General features: G+C 44.8%; 1 protein-coding gene across 1 annotated transcript in view; it reads right to left on the bottom strand.

Moving 5' to 3' along the window:
* The window catches only part of LOC116942356 (ephrin type-A receptor 4-like), a 42786-nt gene extending 26731 nt beyond the window's left edge, over window positions 1-16055 (bottom strand). The window contains exons 1-5 of the mRNA XM_032954148.2: window positions 15501-16055; window positions 10970-11034; window positions 9521-10184; window positions 2408-2563; window positions 144-551 (exon numbers count right to left, since the gene is read on the bottom strand). Of these exons, the coding sequence (XP_032810039.2) occupies window positions 144-551; window positions 2408-2563; window positions 9521-10184; window positions 10970-11034; window positions 15501-15588 (1381 nt within the window). The 5' untranslated portion in view covers window positions 15589-16055. The remainder of the gene's footprint in view (window positions 1-143; window positions 552-2407; window positions 2564-9520; window positions 10185-10969; window positions 11035-15500) is intronic.
* Between the last annotated feature and the right edge of the window lie 1348 nt (window positions 16056-17403).

Here is a 17403-nt window from a genome sequence, read left to right as displayed (position 1 = left end):
TTTTACAGCGTGTCTCAATACGTCACGGGAAACATACGTATAAATACATAACCTGTGACATTGTGACACCGAGCAAGGAGAATACCGGTGACATGTGCACGGTGTCGTGCACCCATCACGGCACGGACGCGGGGGATCCTCACCGGCCTGGTTGGTGGTGAGCGACACGGACACGGCCTTGGGCGGCGCGGGGCTGAGCCGGGAGACCCCGTTGAGCGCCTCGATGCGGAAGGTGTAGTTGGTGTGCGCCAGCAGGTGCGCGATGGTGACGCCGGGCACCGCGAGGCCCTCGCGCCGCGGCAGGAAGCGCACGCTGTCCCCGCACGGAGCGCACGGCGACGTCGCCGCCGTCAACGTCGCCGCTGTCGACGACGACGGTGCGGCGGCGGCGGCGGCGGCGGCGGCGGCGTCCCTGCCCCCGCCGCACGTCTGGCACACGAGGCGGTAGCTCACGTCGCCGCGGCCCCCGCTGTCCTGGGGGGGGCTCCACTCCAGGATCACCGACGTCTCGTTCACGCTCGAGATCACGTTGCGCGCCGCCGACGGGGGGCCTTGCGTGCACGGACGAGCGCAAATCGTTACAATCACGTTAATAATAATAACAACAACAACAACAACGGGCAGCGCTGAATCAAGTAATTGTCGGACGAAGGCATGCTGTTTTGTTTTTGGGGGATTGTTTGACCATACTTCACTACGTATGTATGTATGTATGTTGAACTTCTTTCACACTGTATGTAGTCAACCGCGCTAATCGTAGGTGTGCGGCGAGTGACTCTATGGGAACGCCGGGGTCTACTGAGCCTGGGCTGCACAGTGGCCAGGAAATCGCATCGAAGTAGTGGGTCCTTGAATCTATCCATGCAGAGCTTTGACTTGTTATTAGCATGGTTGGCACCTCCGATTGACACGGTTGGCTTCGTACGGTCCGAAATAAGTTCAACATGCATTCATTTGTACATACACTATGCCCTCGTATCTGTAAGTTTTCTCCATTTAATCTGCCAAAGCACTTTTTTTATGGAATTTGCCAAAAGTCCAAATTTGCAGTCGCATGCAAAAAGAGTCTTAAAACACACTGATGCTTTTATGGATAAATAAAGGATATTATGTGTATTACTTGTACATGTGTACATAGGGGCATTTACATTCCTCTACTTTTCATAAGGACAATCATTCAGCAGTGGCTTGATGAACGACTGACACACTGGAGTAGGATAACAGCCATGTCTTGTGTACCTAGAAAAGCCTCAATGGACACGTCGTTGTATCGCCATGTCACGAGCAACGCAAACGAGAACACAGATATTTTAACTTTAATCAAAGTTTAGAGTGTCCTTTTCAATGAGGATGTGTGCCAACAGCCACTCTCAGCAGTGCCCTGTAAAGTGCAACAGTTAATCTTTGCACTGGTTTAAACGTCCCTTTAAACGCATCACTATCAGCTGTTCCCATCGTTTTTTTATGTTTTTACGGTATTATGAACCTCAGAGCAAAGTCGACACAGTCGCTTTTCATTGAGCGTTGTGCAATTACCACGACTCCCTTAGCAATGGGACTTTAACATTCAAACTTGCGAAACCCATTCACAGTTATGTGCGTTTACTTTGTGGATTTGTTGCTGTTTTTACCATCCGTATACATTGGGTTATTTTCGCGAAGGTGTTATCAAATATTTGTTTAACATTTAAACACAAAATAATGCCAAAGCACTGTATATTCGGGGGTTGAGCAGTTGAGGCGGCATTTGTTGAGCCAGTTTCCATAGAATGAGATGGTTCGATTCCTGCAGCCGCTGACATCATTCCCGATATTATCACACTGCATGCTAGTGCCGCAGTAAAACTGTGAAAAATGTCTAACTGCCGTGATGCAAGTACATCTCCCGTGAGACACAATTCATCTCATCAGGGTCTCACTCATATAAAAATACATTTACACGCATATCCAATAGTATATATATATTTTTTAAAGTCTATGTCTTGACACAGCTGGGCAAGCGTCAAGATAACATAAGAAACCACATTCACCATTGACGCTGCTTTATACCAGTAAAAAAAAGTGAGTGGGCTTGGGCAGTCACGTGGTTAAATGGGACAATGATGGGCGGTGAAGAATAATGATGGAGAGTGGCAGCTGCTCGTGGGAAAGTGGACATGGAGCGGTGAAATCAGCTCACGTGCGAGTGTAACAATCCACTAGCTCATGCTGTTGGATTGTTACAATGCAGAACCATGAGCGATGGCTTTTGGTAATTTCATCGTTGATGAAAAATGTCCAACTGCCGTGATGAAATTACCATAAGAGTACTTAGTAGTCTGAAGTTATGGACAACGGCGATTCTTCACGACATAGAGAGAGCAGAGAGATTAGCTGCCTGTATAGTTGGGCCGACGGTGTCACTTACGTGTGCATGGGGAGCTGACAGGGTCAGCTTCTGCCCTGTAGTATCCCGCTTTGCATCCGCAGTGCGTGGATGCGAGTCGAGTGGTGAAGCTCTCCGGAGGACACAGGTCGCACGGCTGCCCTCCCGTCGTGTTCTTGTAGTAGCCGAGTCCACAGGCTGCAGGCACACAGCACACCACACAACGCTAATACACGAGCCACTCACACACAACACTAATACATTCACCACTCACACACAACGCTAATACACTCACCACTCACACACAATACTAATACACTCACCACTCACACACAACACTAATACACTCACCACTCACACACAACACTAATACACTCACCACTCACACACAACACTAATACACTCACCACTCACACAACGCTAATACACTCACCACTCACACACAATACTAATACACTCACCACTCACACACAACGCTAATACACTCACCACTCACACACAACACTAATACACTCACCACTCACAATGCTAATACACTCACCACTCACACACAATACTAATGCACTCACCACTCACACACAACGCTAATACACTCACCACTCACACACAACGCTAATACACTCACCACTCACACACAACGCTAATACACTCACCACTCACACACAACACTAATACACTCACCACTCACAATGCTAATACACGAGTCACTAACACACAACACTAATACACTCACCACTCACACACAACACTAATACACTCACCACTCACACACAACGCTAATACACTCACCACTCACACACAATACTAATGCACTCACCACTCACACACAACGCTAATACACTCACCACTCACACACAACGCTAATACACTCACCACTCACACACAACGCTAATACACTCACCACTCACACACAACACTAATACACTCACCACTCACAATGCTAATACACGAGTCACTAACACACAACACTAATACACTCACCACTCACACACAACACTAATACACTCACCACTCACACACAACGCTAATACACTCACCACTCACAATGCTAATACACGAGTCACTAACACACAACGCTAATACACTCACCACTCACACACAACGCTAATACACTCACCACTCACACACAACGCTAATACACTCACCACTCACACACAACACTAATACACTCACCACTCACACAACGCTAATACACTCACCACTCACACACAATACTAATACACTCACCACCCACACACAACACTAATACACTCACCACTCACACAACGCTAATACACTCACCACTCACACACAATACTAATACACTCACACACAACACTAATACACTCACCACTCACACACAACACTAATACACTCACCACTCACACACAACACTAATACACTCACCACTCACAATGCTAATACACGAGTCACTAACACACAACGCAAATACACAAGTCGTTTCATGCACAATGTTCATACACTAGCCGCTCGCAATGCTCCAAGCGAATCACTTCTGTGCTCCTTTAATTAAAGGACAGAAAAATGTTCAAGAATATAATTAAGAAAAAACATATACTTCACACTAAATAATGAAACATACAGCAGCATACATTTCCACAGCTGCGCTGTATGGCTCTGCGGTGTGCTTTTGGGTTGTGCTGCTGCATTGCTTGAAGCTCAAGAAGCTGTGCGAAATGTCGGGCATCATGCCGACCGATACGTAGGCCACAACCCGAAATCACTCTGGAGGAGGAGTTAAGCAACAGCGAATGAGATTAAAATATCAGTTTGGCATGGACTCGTAGCAGAGTATGCCCACGGTCAAAATACGATGGCAGTCATTTTACTCCGTTAATTGCATCTCAGCATGTAGTAGGGCTGCTCTAACGGCCCTGACGCACGGGACCACGGTGAGACGCAGACCGAGGAGAACCTCCTAATCCGTCAGCTACTCAAGCAGCCGTGCATCGTGGATGACCTCACCAGGGCTACACATCATCATCGTCGCAACCATCGTCGTCCTCATCATCATCATGCGCCCGGTACTGGATAAATACGTGTCTGCGGTGGCAGCAACGCGCGGAGAGGAGGATCTCAGCATGTCTAGTGGGACTTACTAATTTATATCATTAGACCTCCTTTGCCAGTACCAAAATATAATTAAGAGGGTTTTTCCCCTTTTTTTCTGGCAACAAAACTGAAACCTTTTTACAAGGATTCATGTCTGCATTGACCACAATACCTGCAGTCAAAATGCAAACAAAAAACATACTACGATAATATATCCATTGTCCTTGAAACTGATTGGTCCACACCAAGGGACGGCTTTCTTTTGAGCCTCGACCCAATTGGTGCTCGACCAGATGACACCAAAAGGCCTTGTAAAAAGGTTTCAGTTTTGTTGCCAGAAAAACAGGGGAAAAACCCTATTACTACTAATTTATATTTCGTTGGAATTACCACGTGTATGATGCACTCAACATTCCACCAATTGGAAATATGTGATTTAAAGGAATGGAAAGAAAAAAAGTCAAAAAATCACGAGCACACATTTCTGTTTTGCTGCCTGTCACGTGGAAACATAGAATTTCCACTCCAGGGTAAGAGCCAGAAAAAGAATGAGTACCACTGGTCATTGGGGCAGGTAGACACCTTGATTGTTTCCATTTTAACGTGCAGTTCACGGTCTAGGTAAAAGTGCAACCCTGCAATTACTTGCTGACGGGACTGCTAACGGAAGGGCCTCGACGAGAGGGTGTCCCAGAGAGAACTTGGTTTACTCTTCCACGCTGACCAGACGCCTTGAAATTGGTGAAAGTAGCCACACGTTACCCACCGCACATGACCTGCAGATTGATTGACTCTGGTGTTAACCAAGAATCCTGCCTGGGGGATTTAATAAATCTAACCATTGTTTCTACTGTTGCACCACGGGATCTATGTCCAGTGCGCTAACCATCACACCAAGGCAGCTTCCACGCGTAGAGTAAAATTTAGTTCCATTCATGACAGTGATTCATTGCAACCAACACATATGCCATGAGCATTGACTAAATGCTGTAAACACATTTTTTCAGAGTCTATCCAATATAACAGAACTTGCACGCTTCAATATATTAACGTCACCAAGGAGGCATTAATAACTTAGAACGCAATAACAACACGTAGTTTTGCCAATTGATTTTTTATATATATATTACTTGTTGGCAAAATCTTGTTCGGGAAAAAAAAAGACTGAAGAGCACATTAAATTTGCCGTCCTGGTAGCATACGAAACCATAACCTGCACGCTGATCCCTATTTTTCATTGGGAAAACCCCATTGTTGGTAAATCAGGTTCGGTGGAAATACTGGGAGAATTTATATGTAGCATAGCAGGAAAATGTGACCGGGATCCGGAAAGGTTTTGTAATCGCTGGCACATTTCAAGCCCCTGCAGCCCCAGACGAGACAGCTCAGAGATCACTGTAGCAGGAACTGAAGGGGCACTGGCGTGGCACTGTGGAATGTCCCGCGTCAAAGACATTCAACAAACGCAGCTTGGCAAGTGCACTCGAGGTATACGATGAAGGAGAACGAAGACAAAAAAAGGATTTCGCTCAAAAAACCACGACATCTGCTAATTCCCGGAGCTTTAGTGCACGGCGATTAACTCTGGGAGAGGGTGGAGACATTCCTTATTTTGTTTTCTCAAGCGCCGAGGGTGCGTTACTAACCACCTTGACACATAATGAGCTTTTCTCGACTCGAAGTCTTTCTTTTGATGCCTCATCCTTTCAAGGATGCTCGGAGATGCCAAGTCATTCTCAAAAGCCGAGTGCACAGGCTGTTCTGTGGCCACTTCCTTCATTCTACTGCTTTGCTACGGCACGTGAACCTTGAACACCTGTAGACGTGCTTGCATTTCAAACCTTAAACCGGTCTCATTGAACCGGTCTCATGATCACTGACACCCTTCATTGGTTCCGTAAATATTAAACACAATTCTATAGTCATGTGTCAGTCCAATGCTCTGGATGAAGGCTTTGCTATGCCACATCAGTCATGAGGACTGTATGACAAAAATCCACCACAACTTGAGCAGGACTAGTTGGTGACTTTGGGTGCCCAGGACTGGTTCAGATATCACTCGACAATGATGTTAGCCATGGTGGGGAACTGAAATCCGGTTGCCAGGTTCACATCATTGTGCATTATTTAATTATGTATGTATTACAGTAATCAAGACTATTTAGTCATACGAACAACACGTTGACATGTGTCAAGGTATATGTATGCCACTAGATTACATTTAAGATAGTCTTTACTGTGATTGGAACACCTATATTTTTGGTATGAAATGAAACAGGTATGCACCTGTTGTACGAGAACCAATTAATGTTATTCTTACCCAAGCAATCAGTGCCCACGCAAACCAACTGCGGAAGGGGATCTCATGTAAAATTGGTGGGTTGCAGTGCCCCCCAAAACCTCCAAGGGTTGCCACTGCCTAAAGGGCACAGTGCCTCTACAAGAGCTTTCGTTGGGATGTTTTAAAGGGGAGCAGCTCTGGGGTCCGTTTGGCCTCAGATATTGTGTGAACACAGCAATCTTCTGGAGCATCGCATGGAGCCGAATTGTGAATTCAACATTGCCCCAAGCCAATGTTGTATTCACAATGGAGTGCGCACTTATTGTCCACGAGACATTACTACTGCCCTTTTGACATCTATGAATACGAATTGTCATCCGCAATCTCAACATCTTGCTTTTGATCGAAGAGTACAGTGGCATGGTAAAACGACGCTGGTAAAGCTCACTTTTAGTGAGGCTCTGCTGTGAAAATAATAACAGATTGAATACTAAATAATTGTCTTGTACGTTATTTTGGTACGTACAATCTATGCCTCCTTATGGCTCTGTTCAAGCACTTGACATTCACTACTCTGGATAATGCATACCCACCTTAGGGGAATTATTTGACCGCATCAAGTACAATACAGTACTCTCAAAGCCACAGATTACAGTAGAGAAAGGGCCTGTATTAAACACTGGACCAGAATAAATGTTGTGCAGATTCGTATAAGAAATATAAACTTACGTTACATCTTAAAAGTGACGGTGTTAGTTTAGCTACACAGTATTTATAGTATTGCAGTAGTATAGCATTTTCCACCATTTATGATTGCAACAAAGTATTCCCAAATCAATTCAGATGCAATAGTGGATTTTTAAAAATATTATTTTTGGAATCTTACACGCAGACGCTACACCTGCGGAAGCCAGGTCCATACATCCCAGGACAAATTATATTTTTCCTCCAAGGAAAGGCACGAGATGAAGGAGTGTATGCTGAATTGCTTGAACCTGCCCGTCTTACGTCTCGTACCGAGGTTATCAAGACAGCTAAGATACTGGCTGACGGATGCGTTCATTTTCACGGCCTTATTTGTAAATGTGTGGACATTGATACGTTTGTCTGTGCACTTGATTGAAAAATGCACGCCTTCTGCCCGAGGTTGAGAAAACAAGGTGTGGAAGGAAGTCTCCGAAACAATTTCCTTGGTTTGTATGTGAGCTTTGCTCGACTTGAGTACATGATTTTCACACCCACTCTTTTCGTTCTTGAGGCGAGGCATGTTTGCTCAGGCCAATGTTTGCTCAGGACCACCAGAGGTTACATCATGTTGAAAGGATGGCCGCTCCTGAAAACCTCAACCGTCTGTAATGAATGTGACGTGCTTTGAACATTATACTGAAAGGCCCACATATGTCTTCTTAGTTTGCAATTGCGAAATAATCCCTATAATTTGAATACATATTCTCTTTTCATGAATATATGGCAAAGGCTGTTGATTTCCATTTTTCAAACAAATAAATCAATAGTTTTCATTATCGGGCCAGCAAAGATATACAGCTTACAAAGACAAGTGATGCCTTGGCTTGCAAAACATGAAGCATGTCCGTTGCATTTCCTGATAATACATACCAAGAATAAACTTTAGTGTTTTAAGTCCAAAAACTCTATGAATACAGATTGTGACTGTCAGGACAATCATCTCAACACAGCACTGTAAGTTGAAATTGGTAAATATTCCCTACTGACGATAACACAAAACTGTAAACATGTTTTTTGAAGGGGAACATTATGGCCTTGAAAAAAAATTTCCATTCTAATTCTTTTTTTTATCAAAGGGCTCCATTTAATGTCACAGATTCAAATAAAATAACTATCAAAGGTCACTTCTATGCTACACAATTCCAGATTACATTACTACTTTATTCTCATATATATGATTAATAGGATTTTTTTTAACTACACTTTTTTACGAACATGATTCTTTTCAATGGAGGGAAAACTGCAGTGCCGTACAGGATAACAATGTGTTATCCAGAGAGGCCTTAGATATGTCATGTCTTGATTTGCCATCTGCACAATGTCTTATTGCACTTTACCAGCGTCCAACGTCAGCAATGAGTGCTGCGTATATCGTATGCGCAGAGTATGTGTTAACTTTGGCAGCTTTTGTATGTCGCAGAAGTTCATATACTCAAATTCGTAATGCAAAGAAAAGTGGAAGTTAATTAACAAAAATTAAAACGTTTTAAGCTGCCCCTTAGGAAATACTACATTCCAAGAGAAAGTATGTATTTTGCCATTTTACAAGTGACTGTCCCCTATCATTGAGTGTCCAACCACATTCTGTCAAAGCTGGTTTGTGTGAGGTTAACCAATCTAATAACTCCTCCCAGCGGCACGCTGCCCCAAGCAAAGGTAATTCTTAAAATTAATAATCCCCCGACCGTCATTCCTGAGGTTTTCTTGACTCACATGATATATCAGCTCAGAGCCAAGTCTTTGACTCCCAACTGTCACTCACGTTAAGCATTTTTAACTTGATCGTGGGGAATTTCAACGCATGCATGAATCATGCTTACTGTAACACCATCATTACAGGTTACACAGCAGCATCGCAGGACTAAAACACGCCACCACATGGGAAAGAATCTCACTTACATTGAACACTCTATGTTTCTCTGGCACACGGCTATTCCACCCATCAAAATTGGTTTACGCCCTGTGGACACTCGAGAAAACACACCCAGTTCACGGAAGCACAAAGCCATCAAAGGGGTTTGCACCGACAAGGATTGGAATTTCAAAATTGCTTTTTCTCTTCCAAAGCGGCTCACCTCGGCACTGGCTGCCCGCGGCCTCGTAGCCGGCGTGGCACACGCACAGCCCGATGGGCACGAGCCACTCGCCGTCCGTGCTGCAGTGCATCCTGGGGTCGGTTGCGGCCACGGCGTTGGGCACGCACGAGCCGCGCACCTCGACGAGCGGCGACGACAGGGCGTTCGCCACGGTGTCGGGGAAGCGGGCGAGGTCCCGCACCACCGCCGGGCACTTCTTGTAGTAGACGCGCGCCGACACGAGGGCCACGCACGCGCCCACGTCCTGGAAGGCCAGGTAGAAGCCGGGCCAGGAGAGGGGCGGCAGCTCCCGCACCTCCGTGTTGAGCTTGAGCACGCGGTCCTTGACGTCCACGTTGTCGAAGTTGCTGTCGGCCGCGATGGTGCCCACCTTGGCGAAGAGGCTCTCGTCCATGTTGGCGCTCGAGCCGGAGTCGGCCTCGTAGTAGTAGAGGTTGAAGGTCTCCTTGCAGGTGGAGGCGACGCCGGCCATGCTGCCGCAGTCGCGCAGCGTGAACTTGATCTCCACGTAGACGCGCTGGGCCGGGTCGCGAGCGATCCAGCGCGTCCGCAGCCAGTTGTTCTGGTTGGGCTTCACCACGTTGCACACCTGGTAGGCTTGAATCAGCGCGGTTTGGTTGATCTGGATGGCCATCTCCTCCCACTGTTGAATAAAACACATTTAAAACAAAGTTCGCAATGTCAATACAACTGTTGATGCAATATGCAATCCCATTCGTTCATATGAATTGCACTGTTCTTAATATTACTCATTTTGTGCATTTTGGATCATTTGGCCAAGAAGAATTTCCACACGTTGCAGGTTCCTTACTCTGATGCATGCACCAGGAGGAAGTGGTTGCTCTCGCTGGAATTCTGGAATGTCGCATTGGAAAGACATTTTCTAATTTGGGTCATTATACCAGCAGCATACAATAGTTTGACAAATCAACATTGAATGAATGTGAAACAAACCCACACCCCACCCCTATATCCTCAGTGAACGGTATTGAAGTAAACCTTTCTTCCTGTTTTATTGTTCGTAATCCTAAACAAAAGACGTCCTCAAAAAAAGCTAACTGCAAGTTCCTGAAAATTCCCCCAACAGCCCAACAAATTCTCTCTGGTCAGGAAACAATACAGTGCTTTTCCTGCCAAGCGTATGCCCTCTGCAAGTTTGTACAGTAGTCATATTATAAGCTCGACAGATTTGCTGATAACCGCCCATCGTGAATACATAAGCGAAACTTTACCACGAAAACGAATACATTATTTGAATTCTTGGTCACAAAACTGATCTGTAATTTTGCATCGCCACTAACCGTCCACTGCTCCCAACCTCCCACTCATTCTGCTACCTCCAATGAGGCATTGAAAACATCCTGCCCAAATGAGTTTGCGTCCCTCTTCCTTCCTCCCTCTGGGTTCCCCATCCGCCCCTGCACTCACCCCAGTGGTGGGCGTTGCTTCCCATCCGAGCTGTCCGAAAATGTTTGTTGTATCCAGCAAGTTCACTGTGAAAATCCAGAACAATACGAAACATGCACACACAGGCACACAAACACATTTCATACCGTTTGTTCATTTATTTTAAAAGGAGAAGCGTGTCATGACAGATTTGAATTCACTTTATGAGCTTTTTTCAAGTCATGGAACAACATGTTGGCTTGCCCTCTGGGGGATGTGCCACGCAGATTTTACAAGTAGCAAAATCTGCTTATTGGACACTGTTTCGTGGTTTCATTATTTCATCGTTAAATCTACACATGCCATGATGCATCTGCCTTGCAGTGGGAGGTACCCCAGAAGATTATTCAGTGTACACCTTCGCCACGGTAATTACAGGTTCATTGATCAGTCAGGTGTGTTGATTGAGGCACACGTGCTCATTAATTCTTACAGGCGCCCAGTCCTACAGCTATTGGTGGTGATTAACCTAAAACAACACACTAATCCTCTAGGGCACGGTCCTTTGAAAATCGGTATGGACCTCCCTTGGTCCGGGTGACTATTTCACACAAAATACCATTAATTAAATGGAATAAACAAAAATCGGATTTTGAAAGATTAAGAAATCATACAAGTTGGAATAACCTCGTAACTGCCTGCGCTTCCAACTACAGCATGGTCCAGATGTCTTGTGCCCCACACCCCCAATTAATTGATCCCTAGCATTGTTTTACCTTTGCTTATTCATTTATGTTTTCACACGCAATGGTATACAATAATATTACGTTTTAGAGGATTAAATGGGGGGGGGGAGGAGTCACAAAATATCTGGAACACCTTGTACAATCCTCCATCTGCCTATTTGCGTCTCCGTTTATTGAAATTAATTCTGAAAAAGCTGCATTTTACCCTGCCTCGAGCAAGCACTGACCTCCCTGACTTGATTTACCTTAGACCACCATGGAATTGTCTCCGCCGTTTATAATGATGCCAAAGCAGCAAAATAAAATTACACAAACCGTTTGACAGATCAATAACCAATGCATGCAACATTAACTGTTACCATTGTCCTCTATGAAAATAGATTCAACCCTTTTTTTGTTATAAATGTAACCGTTATGTAACACTACACAGCATACAATTGTTATTAGAGCCTTTGATTTTGTAATGAAGCTAAGGAATTCAAAGTTGGTCGCTGGCCTTAACCAATTAAGAGCAAAGTTAGCTGGAATTAAAGGTCACAAAAGCGCACGGAATAATACAATTTAACAGGCGAGTGCAATTCCAGTTGCAAGGGGTAAACTATCCACGCGATATATAGAATGACTTTACATCAGAGCCTTAGTTTAATACTTTATACAGCATTTATTATATTAATTTAAAAAAACATTAATATGGGGAAACTCGGTGGCTTTCTATTTCACTCAGGGTCTCTCTCAATGTGTAATTTAGTTTTTAGAGCAACTATTCTCAGAAATATAAGTGAAAAATTCCACAATTATTTTGCTGAAATGCATTTTACAGCGGCTTATATATATACATAATTCAAAATCACAAAATAGTATTGCACACATTTTTAAATGCACTCATCTGCAGTAGTTACTGTAATGAACAATACTAATTAATTTCACGAAAGTCAGCTATATTGTAGGTGGTAATTACATTTTCCAGTTGATGATCCGAGTTCCATTTATATTTCTGGCATACTTTAGAAGATCTAATGAGCAAATGGCAGGGAAAGTAAAACATAAAGAGGGAGTGAGATAAAGGGCCAGATAAAGGCGGTTTCAACATCTCACCGTTGCCTCTCGAGGTATGATTACAGCATCAATGAATGGATTTCATTTGAGTAAATGTGATCCGGGAAAGCGAAACAGGCATGAGCCAAATTTGCAAAAGGGTATAAATTCTGCATTGGATCTTTGATGGAGGGTTTCCTCCCTTCACTTTAAGCCAACGCGTGTATATATTAACAAAAAAATAACTTGCGCCCAATCTCACTGACTCACTCACTTGACAAGTCTCAACGGGCACTCGACACCAGACCCCGATGTGGCTTTCATCCCCAGATCACAACACAAAACCTCAATATGCGCACGTTACTATTTGTGGCATACCATGCAATAATTTAACACAAGTCACGTGTTACAAGCATAAGACACTGTGGAGTGGCGGGTGAGCAATGGTGCAGTGGTTAGAGTACTGGGCTCGGATCCACAGCGACCCGAGATTGTTATAAGCTAGATTATCGGTCACGGCTAACACCAGTGGCGAGTGATATATGATTCTGGTCCTCACCCTCCCCTCCCCCACTCCCTCCACACACCTTCACCAACCCGCATGGTGAAGTATGGTCGGCAAACAACCCCTATGACTGACAGTTGTTGCGGAATTGGGTCTTCATCCAGCAGTGGATTGACGTTATTTACAGAAGAGAAAAAACATATATTTTTTTCCACCGCGAGTCTAAAGGTAACATTTAAAGTACAGGATGGTCCAGATGTTTTGTTACTCCAAATTCGTTGACCCCTAACATGTTTTTTCCTTTGCTTATTGATTTCTGTTTTCACAACCATTGGGTATACAAAAACATGAAGCTTCAGGGAATAAAACGGGGGTCACAAGACATCTGGACTACCTTGTACAATGCATCTATACTTGGCATTTCAAAGAAACATTACGCAGCTTTAATTTCAAGTTAACAATACTGTATACCCTGGCTGCTCAATAAAAAGCAAGTGGAACAAAAGAGTTTAAGTATCGATGTAGGTTTAAATTAAGTGTACGTTCGTGCCAATTTAAACTACTGCATATCACGATAACGTGAGCCTTTAAAAAAACAATTATGTATGATAATCACGTGAAGAAAAATAACCTCTTCACCTGGATTGCGTCAAAGAGCCACGGATGGCACTGCGCCCGAATTCAATTGCAGCTTAAATTATAATAATCAATTATACTAAATTATAATGCAAATTATAATGCAATCTATCACACGGCTCACATTCTCACGCGCCCGCAAGCATCGAATGTCCGTCCTTGCTAACGGCCTCCGGAGGAGACCTTGTCCACGTGCGTTTACGATTCGCCATCAGCCATGTCCAATCCACTGCTGGATGATGGGACGCAACACCAGTGGCGACCCGTTTCACCGCTCCATATCCGACGCGTGAGTGTACCGCGTTTAGTAAGCCCTCAAAATATACTGCAAGTAACATTAGTAAAATAGATTGGCTTTTTGTTGTTGTTGTTTTACGGTGGTGTGTGTGTACATAAATAAAATTACGTGTAATATGTGACATTAACAGGTTATGATTATTTTCGTGGGGTTACAATTGCAGGTAGGATGAACACAATGGCATCAAAGGACGGCATTTATCTACAATGCACATGCATATTATTTGGGTCTTTCGGTAAAGTCACGTAGATGTTTCAAAGAAAATAACAAAAAGCTCCTCCTCATGACGATCGCTTGTGTCGTAGTTTTTTTTTATTTCCTTTTAACCATCTACGTGACTTTACCGAAAGACCCAAATAATATGAGTTCCTGCAGTCACGAAAGCTTTAAGTCAAGATTGAATGCACCTACACTCGTATATAAAACGACGCCTCATGCATATGCATCACCTGCCTGGCTTAAAAAGATAACAATCATGGAAGTGGAGTTATAAAACTGTATCAGTTTAGCCAGATACCACTGACAATACTGTGTGTTTAGTTTGTCGTACTCCCCCCACACCCCCGATTCGCACGGTTGGCTACGTACGGTGCGAAAGAAGTTCAACACACGCAAGGCTTGACACAATGAGGCAGGTTGGACATCAGGGAATACAGCTATGCAGATTATAACCTGTGCAATAGGGTACATCTCCTAACGATGTTAAGGTAGCAAATCAACGTAGCACGTAACATTCAGCTGCTGAGATCGCATTATCCATTGGGGCAAATGTGACTAACAGCCCGCTGTCAATTATAATGGGACTCTTAACCGCTGGAGCTCTATTGTTGCACTTTGTACATATTTATGTGTTTACTTGACGAAAGCGCATTCAATTAAGCAATGAGCGTACTGGTGTATTTTTATATTTACAGCGTATAGCATTGTATTGATATCCTCAACAACAAAAAAAAACAAGCCTGGATGGAGCGTTAGCGCAATGCGCTATGAACCCGTCCTGCCAGAGTTGGATTCCCGGTAACGACGAACGTCAGCAGTTATCAGGTCCTAGCCCCCCTCCCCAACACCCCAACTTCCCTAACAGACAGTGACCAGCGTGGAGAAGTATGATCACAAAAGCTCCCCCGTGATCAACCTTGCGTGGGAAGACTTTCATCCAGCAAGTGGCTTCACAAACCGCAGACGTTGCTCTAACAATGATTGCGCATGTCGTGTGGCAGCGTCGACACTTGCGAGTACTGCATTGTTAAAGCGTGGCGATTGTGTTCCCATGACAGACGATGATGACGCCTGTGAGGGCAGTAGCAGTGATCATGATGATGGTGATGGAGTGATGCGCCATCAAACACGTACCTTCATTGGCAGGGTATGCGTAGCAGCACGAGCTGGCGAGAATTACAGCAGCGATGGAGAAGGAATGCGTGATGAAGGAGGAACTCATGATCTTTGCTGGAGCAGGCTTGGGATTTAACTTCCGACCGCGCCGAGAATCCCTCCTGCCCCTGCCACGCGACTGCTTGGACACTTAAATCGAGACTTGTTTTATTTACTCTCGCCGAGGAACTCCCCCAGTCAATCGATCGATCTGAGGCTGAAGTTAAGATGGGGACCCTTCTCAACACGAGAGACCACAGGGGGGTCTTCGAGTGACGGTGACAATGGTGATGATGGGGTGGTTCGTCTGTGCTGACTTCTTATTGGCGGTGGTTCTTGGTGGTCGGGCAAGTGGAAGTGTGGCGGTGGTGGCGGTGGTGGCGGTGGTGACGGTGGTGTCTTCTCGTGTGAGCGAGCTTGCTTGGCGAGGAAGCCGAGCAGCGCACTGGCGCTGCTGCCTTCTTGAGCGAGCGAGGGTTTAACCCACGGCGTCACCACTCGCCTGTGACTGAATGAATGAATGGAATGACGGGGGCGTTTCACTCCCATTGGGGGCGGACGTCCCAAATATGGGCAAAGACACTCCCAGTTAGCCCCCTTCCCCGCTCCACCCCATCTGAGTCTGGACCCACAGGCAAAGATAAAAGACCCCCCCCCCCCCATATTAGCCTAGACCAGAGGTCGGCAACCAAAAAAAAACAAGGACTTTTTCTTCTTCAATTTTTCAACAGCCGCAATGCATATGAATATGAGACGGTGGTCCTTTAATAAATAAATAAATAACTCCATGGAGCAGTCCTTACGGAGCCACGTGCAATTCCTGAGCCGCAGGTTGCCAACCCCTGCCCATGGTCAACTGGACGACTCCCATGCTCAACTGGACTGCCATGGTAAACTGGACTTCCATGGTCAACTGAACTCCCATAGTAAACTGGACTCCCATGGTCAACTGAACTCCCATAGTAAACTAGACTCCCATGGTCAACTGAACTTCCATAGTAAACTGAACTCCCATGGTCAACTGGACTTCCATGGTCAACTGGACTTCCATGGTCAACTGGACTGCCATGGTAAACTAGACTCCCATGGTCAACTGAACTCCCATAGTAAACTGGACTGCCATGGTCAACTGGACTTCCATGGTAAACTAAACTCCCATGGTCAACTGGACTTCCATGGTCAACTGGACTTCCATGGTCAACTGAACTCCTATGGTCAACTGGACTTCCATGGTAAACTGAATTCCCATAGTAAACTGGACTGCCATGGTAGACTGGACTCCCATGGACAAAAGAGCCATATTTTTTGAATTCGGAAAAAAAAAACCCTCAACATTTCAAGAGCCGCATGCATCCCCGGAGCCAGAGGCTGCCGACCAGTGGGCCCCAGACTTTCGGGACAAATTCTGTTAGCGAGCACCTATGAGGGCCAGCACGGCACAAGACAGGTTGGGTGGGTGGCCAACATCGTGCCATACCGCCTTTGTCTCCCCCGGCGATGATTTTTGTACACACTACACCAGGTAGTCTTTATGCAGAAAATACTGCTGTATAATATCTCTGAAAAGCCAATAGGCTGATGAGCTAAACCATTTTTTTTATACAGAGTGGAGTTCTGCTTATATTTTCTCTAACCTGGTGGGATCGCGGGTACTAAAAGGGTTTATATGTGAGTGCATAACTCAACTCAACCTGTGCGTTTAATTTATCGTTTTGCTGTGGCTTATTTTACTAAAAAGTAAAACATAAATTATAAGCATCGTGCATGTGACCTACATTATGAATTACAATAGTGGGCAACATTACATTTGTTAATGCAGAAAAAAAACTTTCTGCAAAATAAAATTTCCGTCTCAGAATATGTGTGTAGGCCCTGTATATAA

This window comes from Petromyzon marinus, chromosome 14 (assembly GCF_048934315.1).
Source record: "Petromyzon marinus isolate PM22_M1 ecotype Great Lakes invasive population chromosome 14, UKy_Petmar_22M1.pri1.0, whole genome shotgun sequence".
In the NCBI taxonomy this organism is placed as follows: Eukaryota; Metazoa; Chordata; class Hyperoartia; order Petromyzontiformes; family Petromyzontidae; genus Petromyzon; species Petromyzon marinus.
The sequence above is the reverse complement of the archived record's forward strand: the minus strand, read 5'-3'. Positions and strand labels throughout refer to the sequence as shown.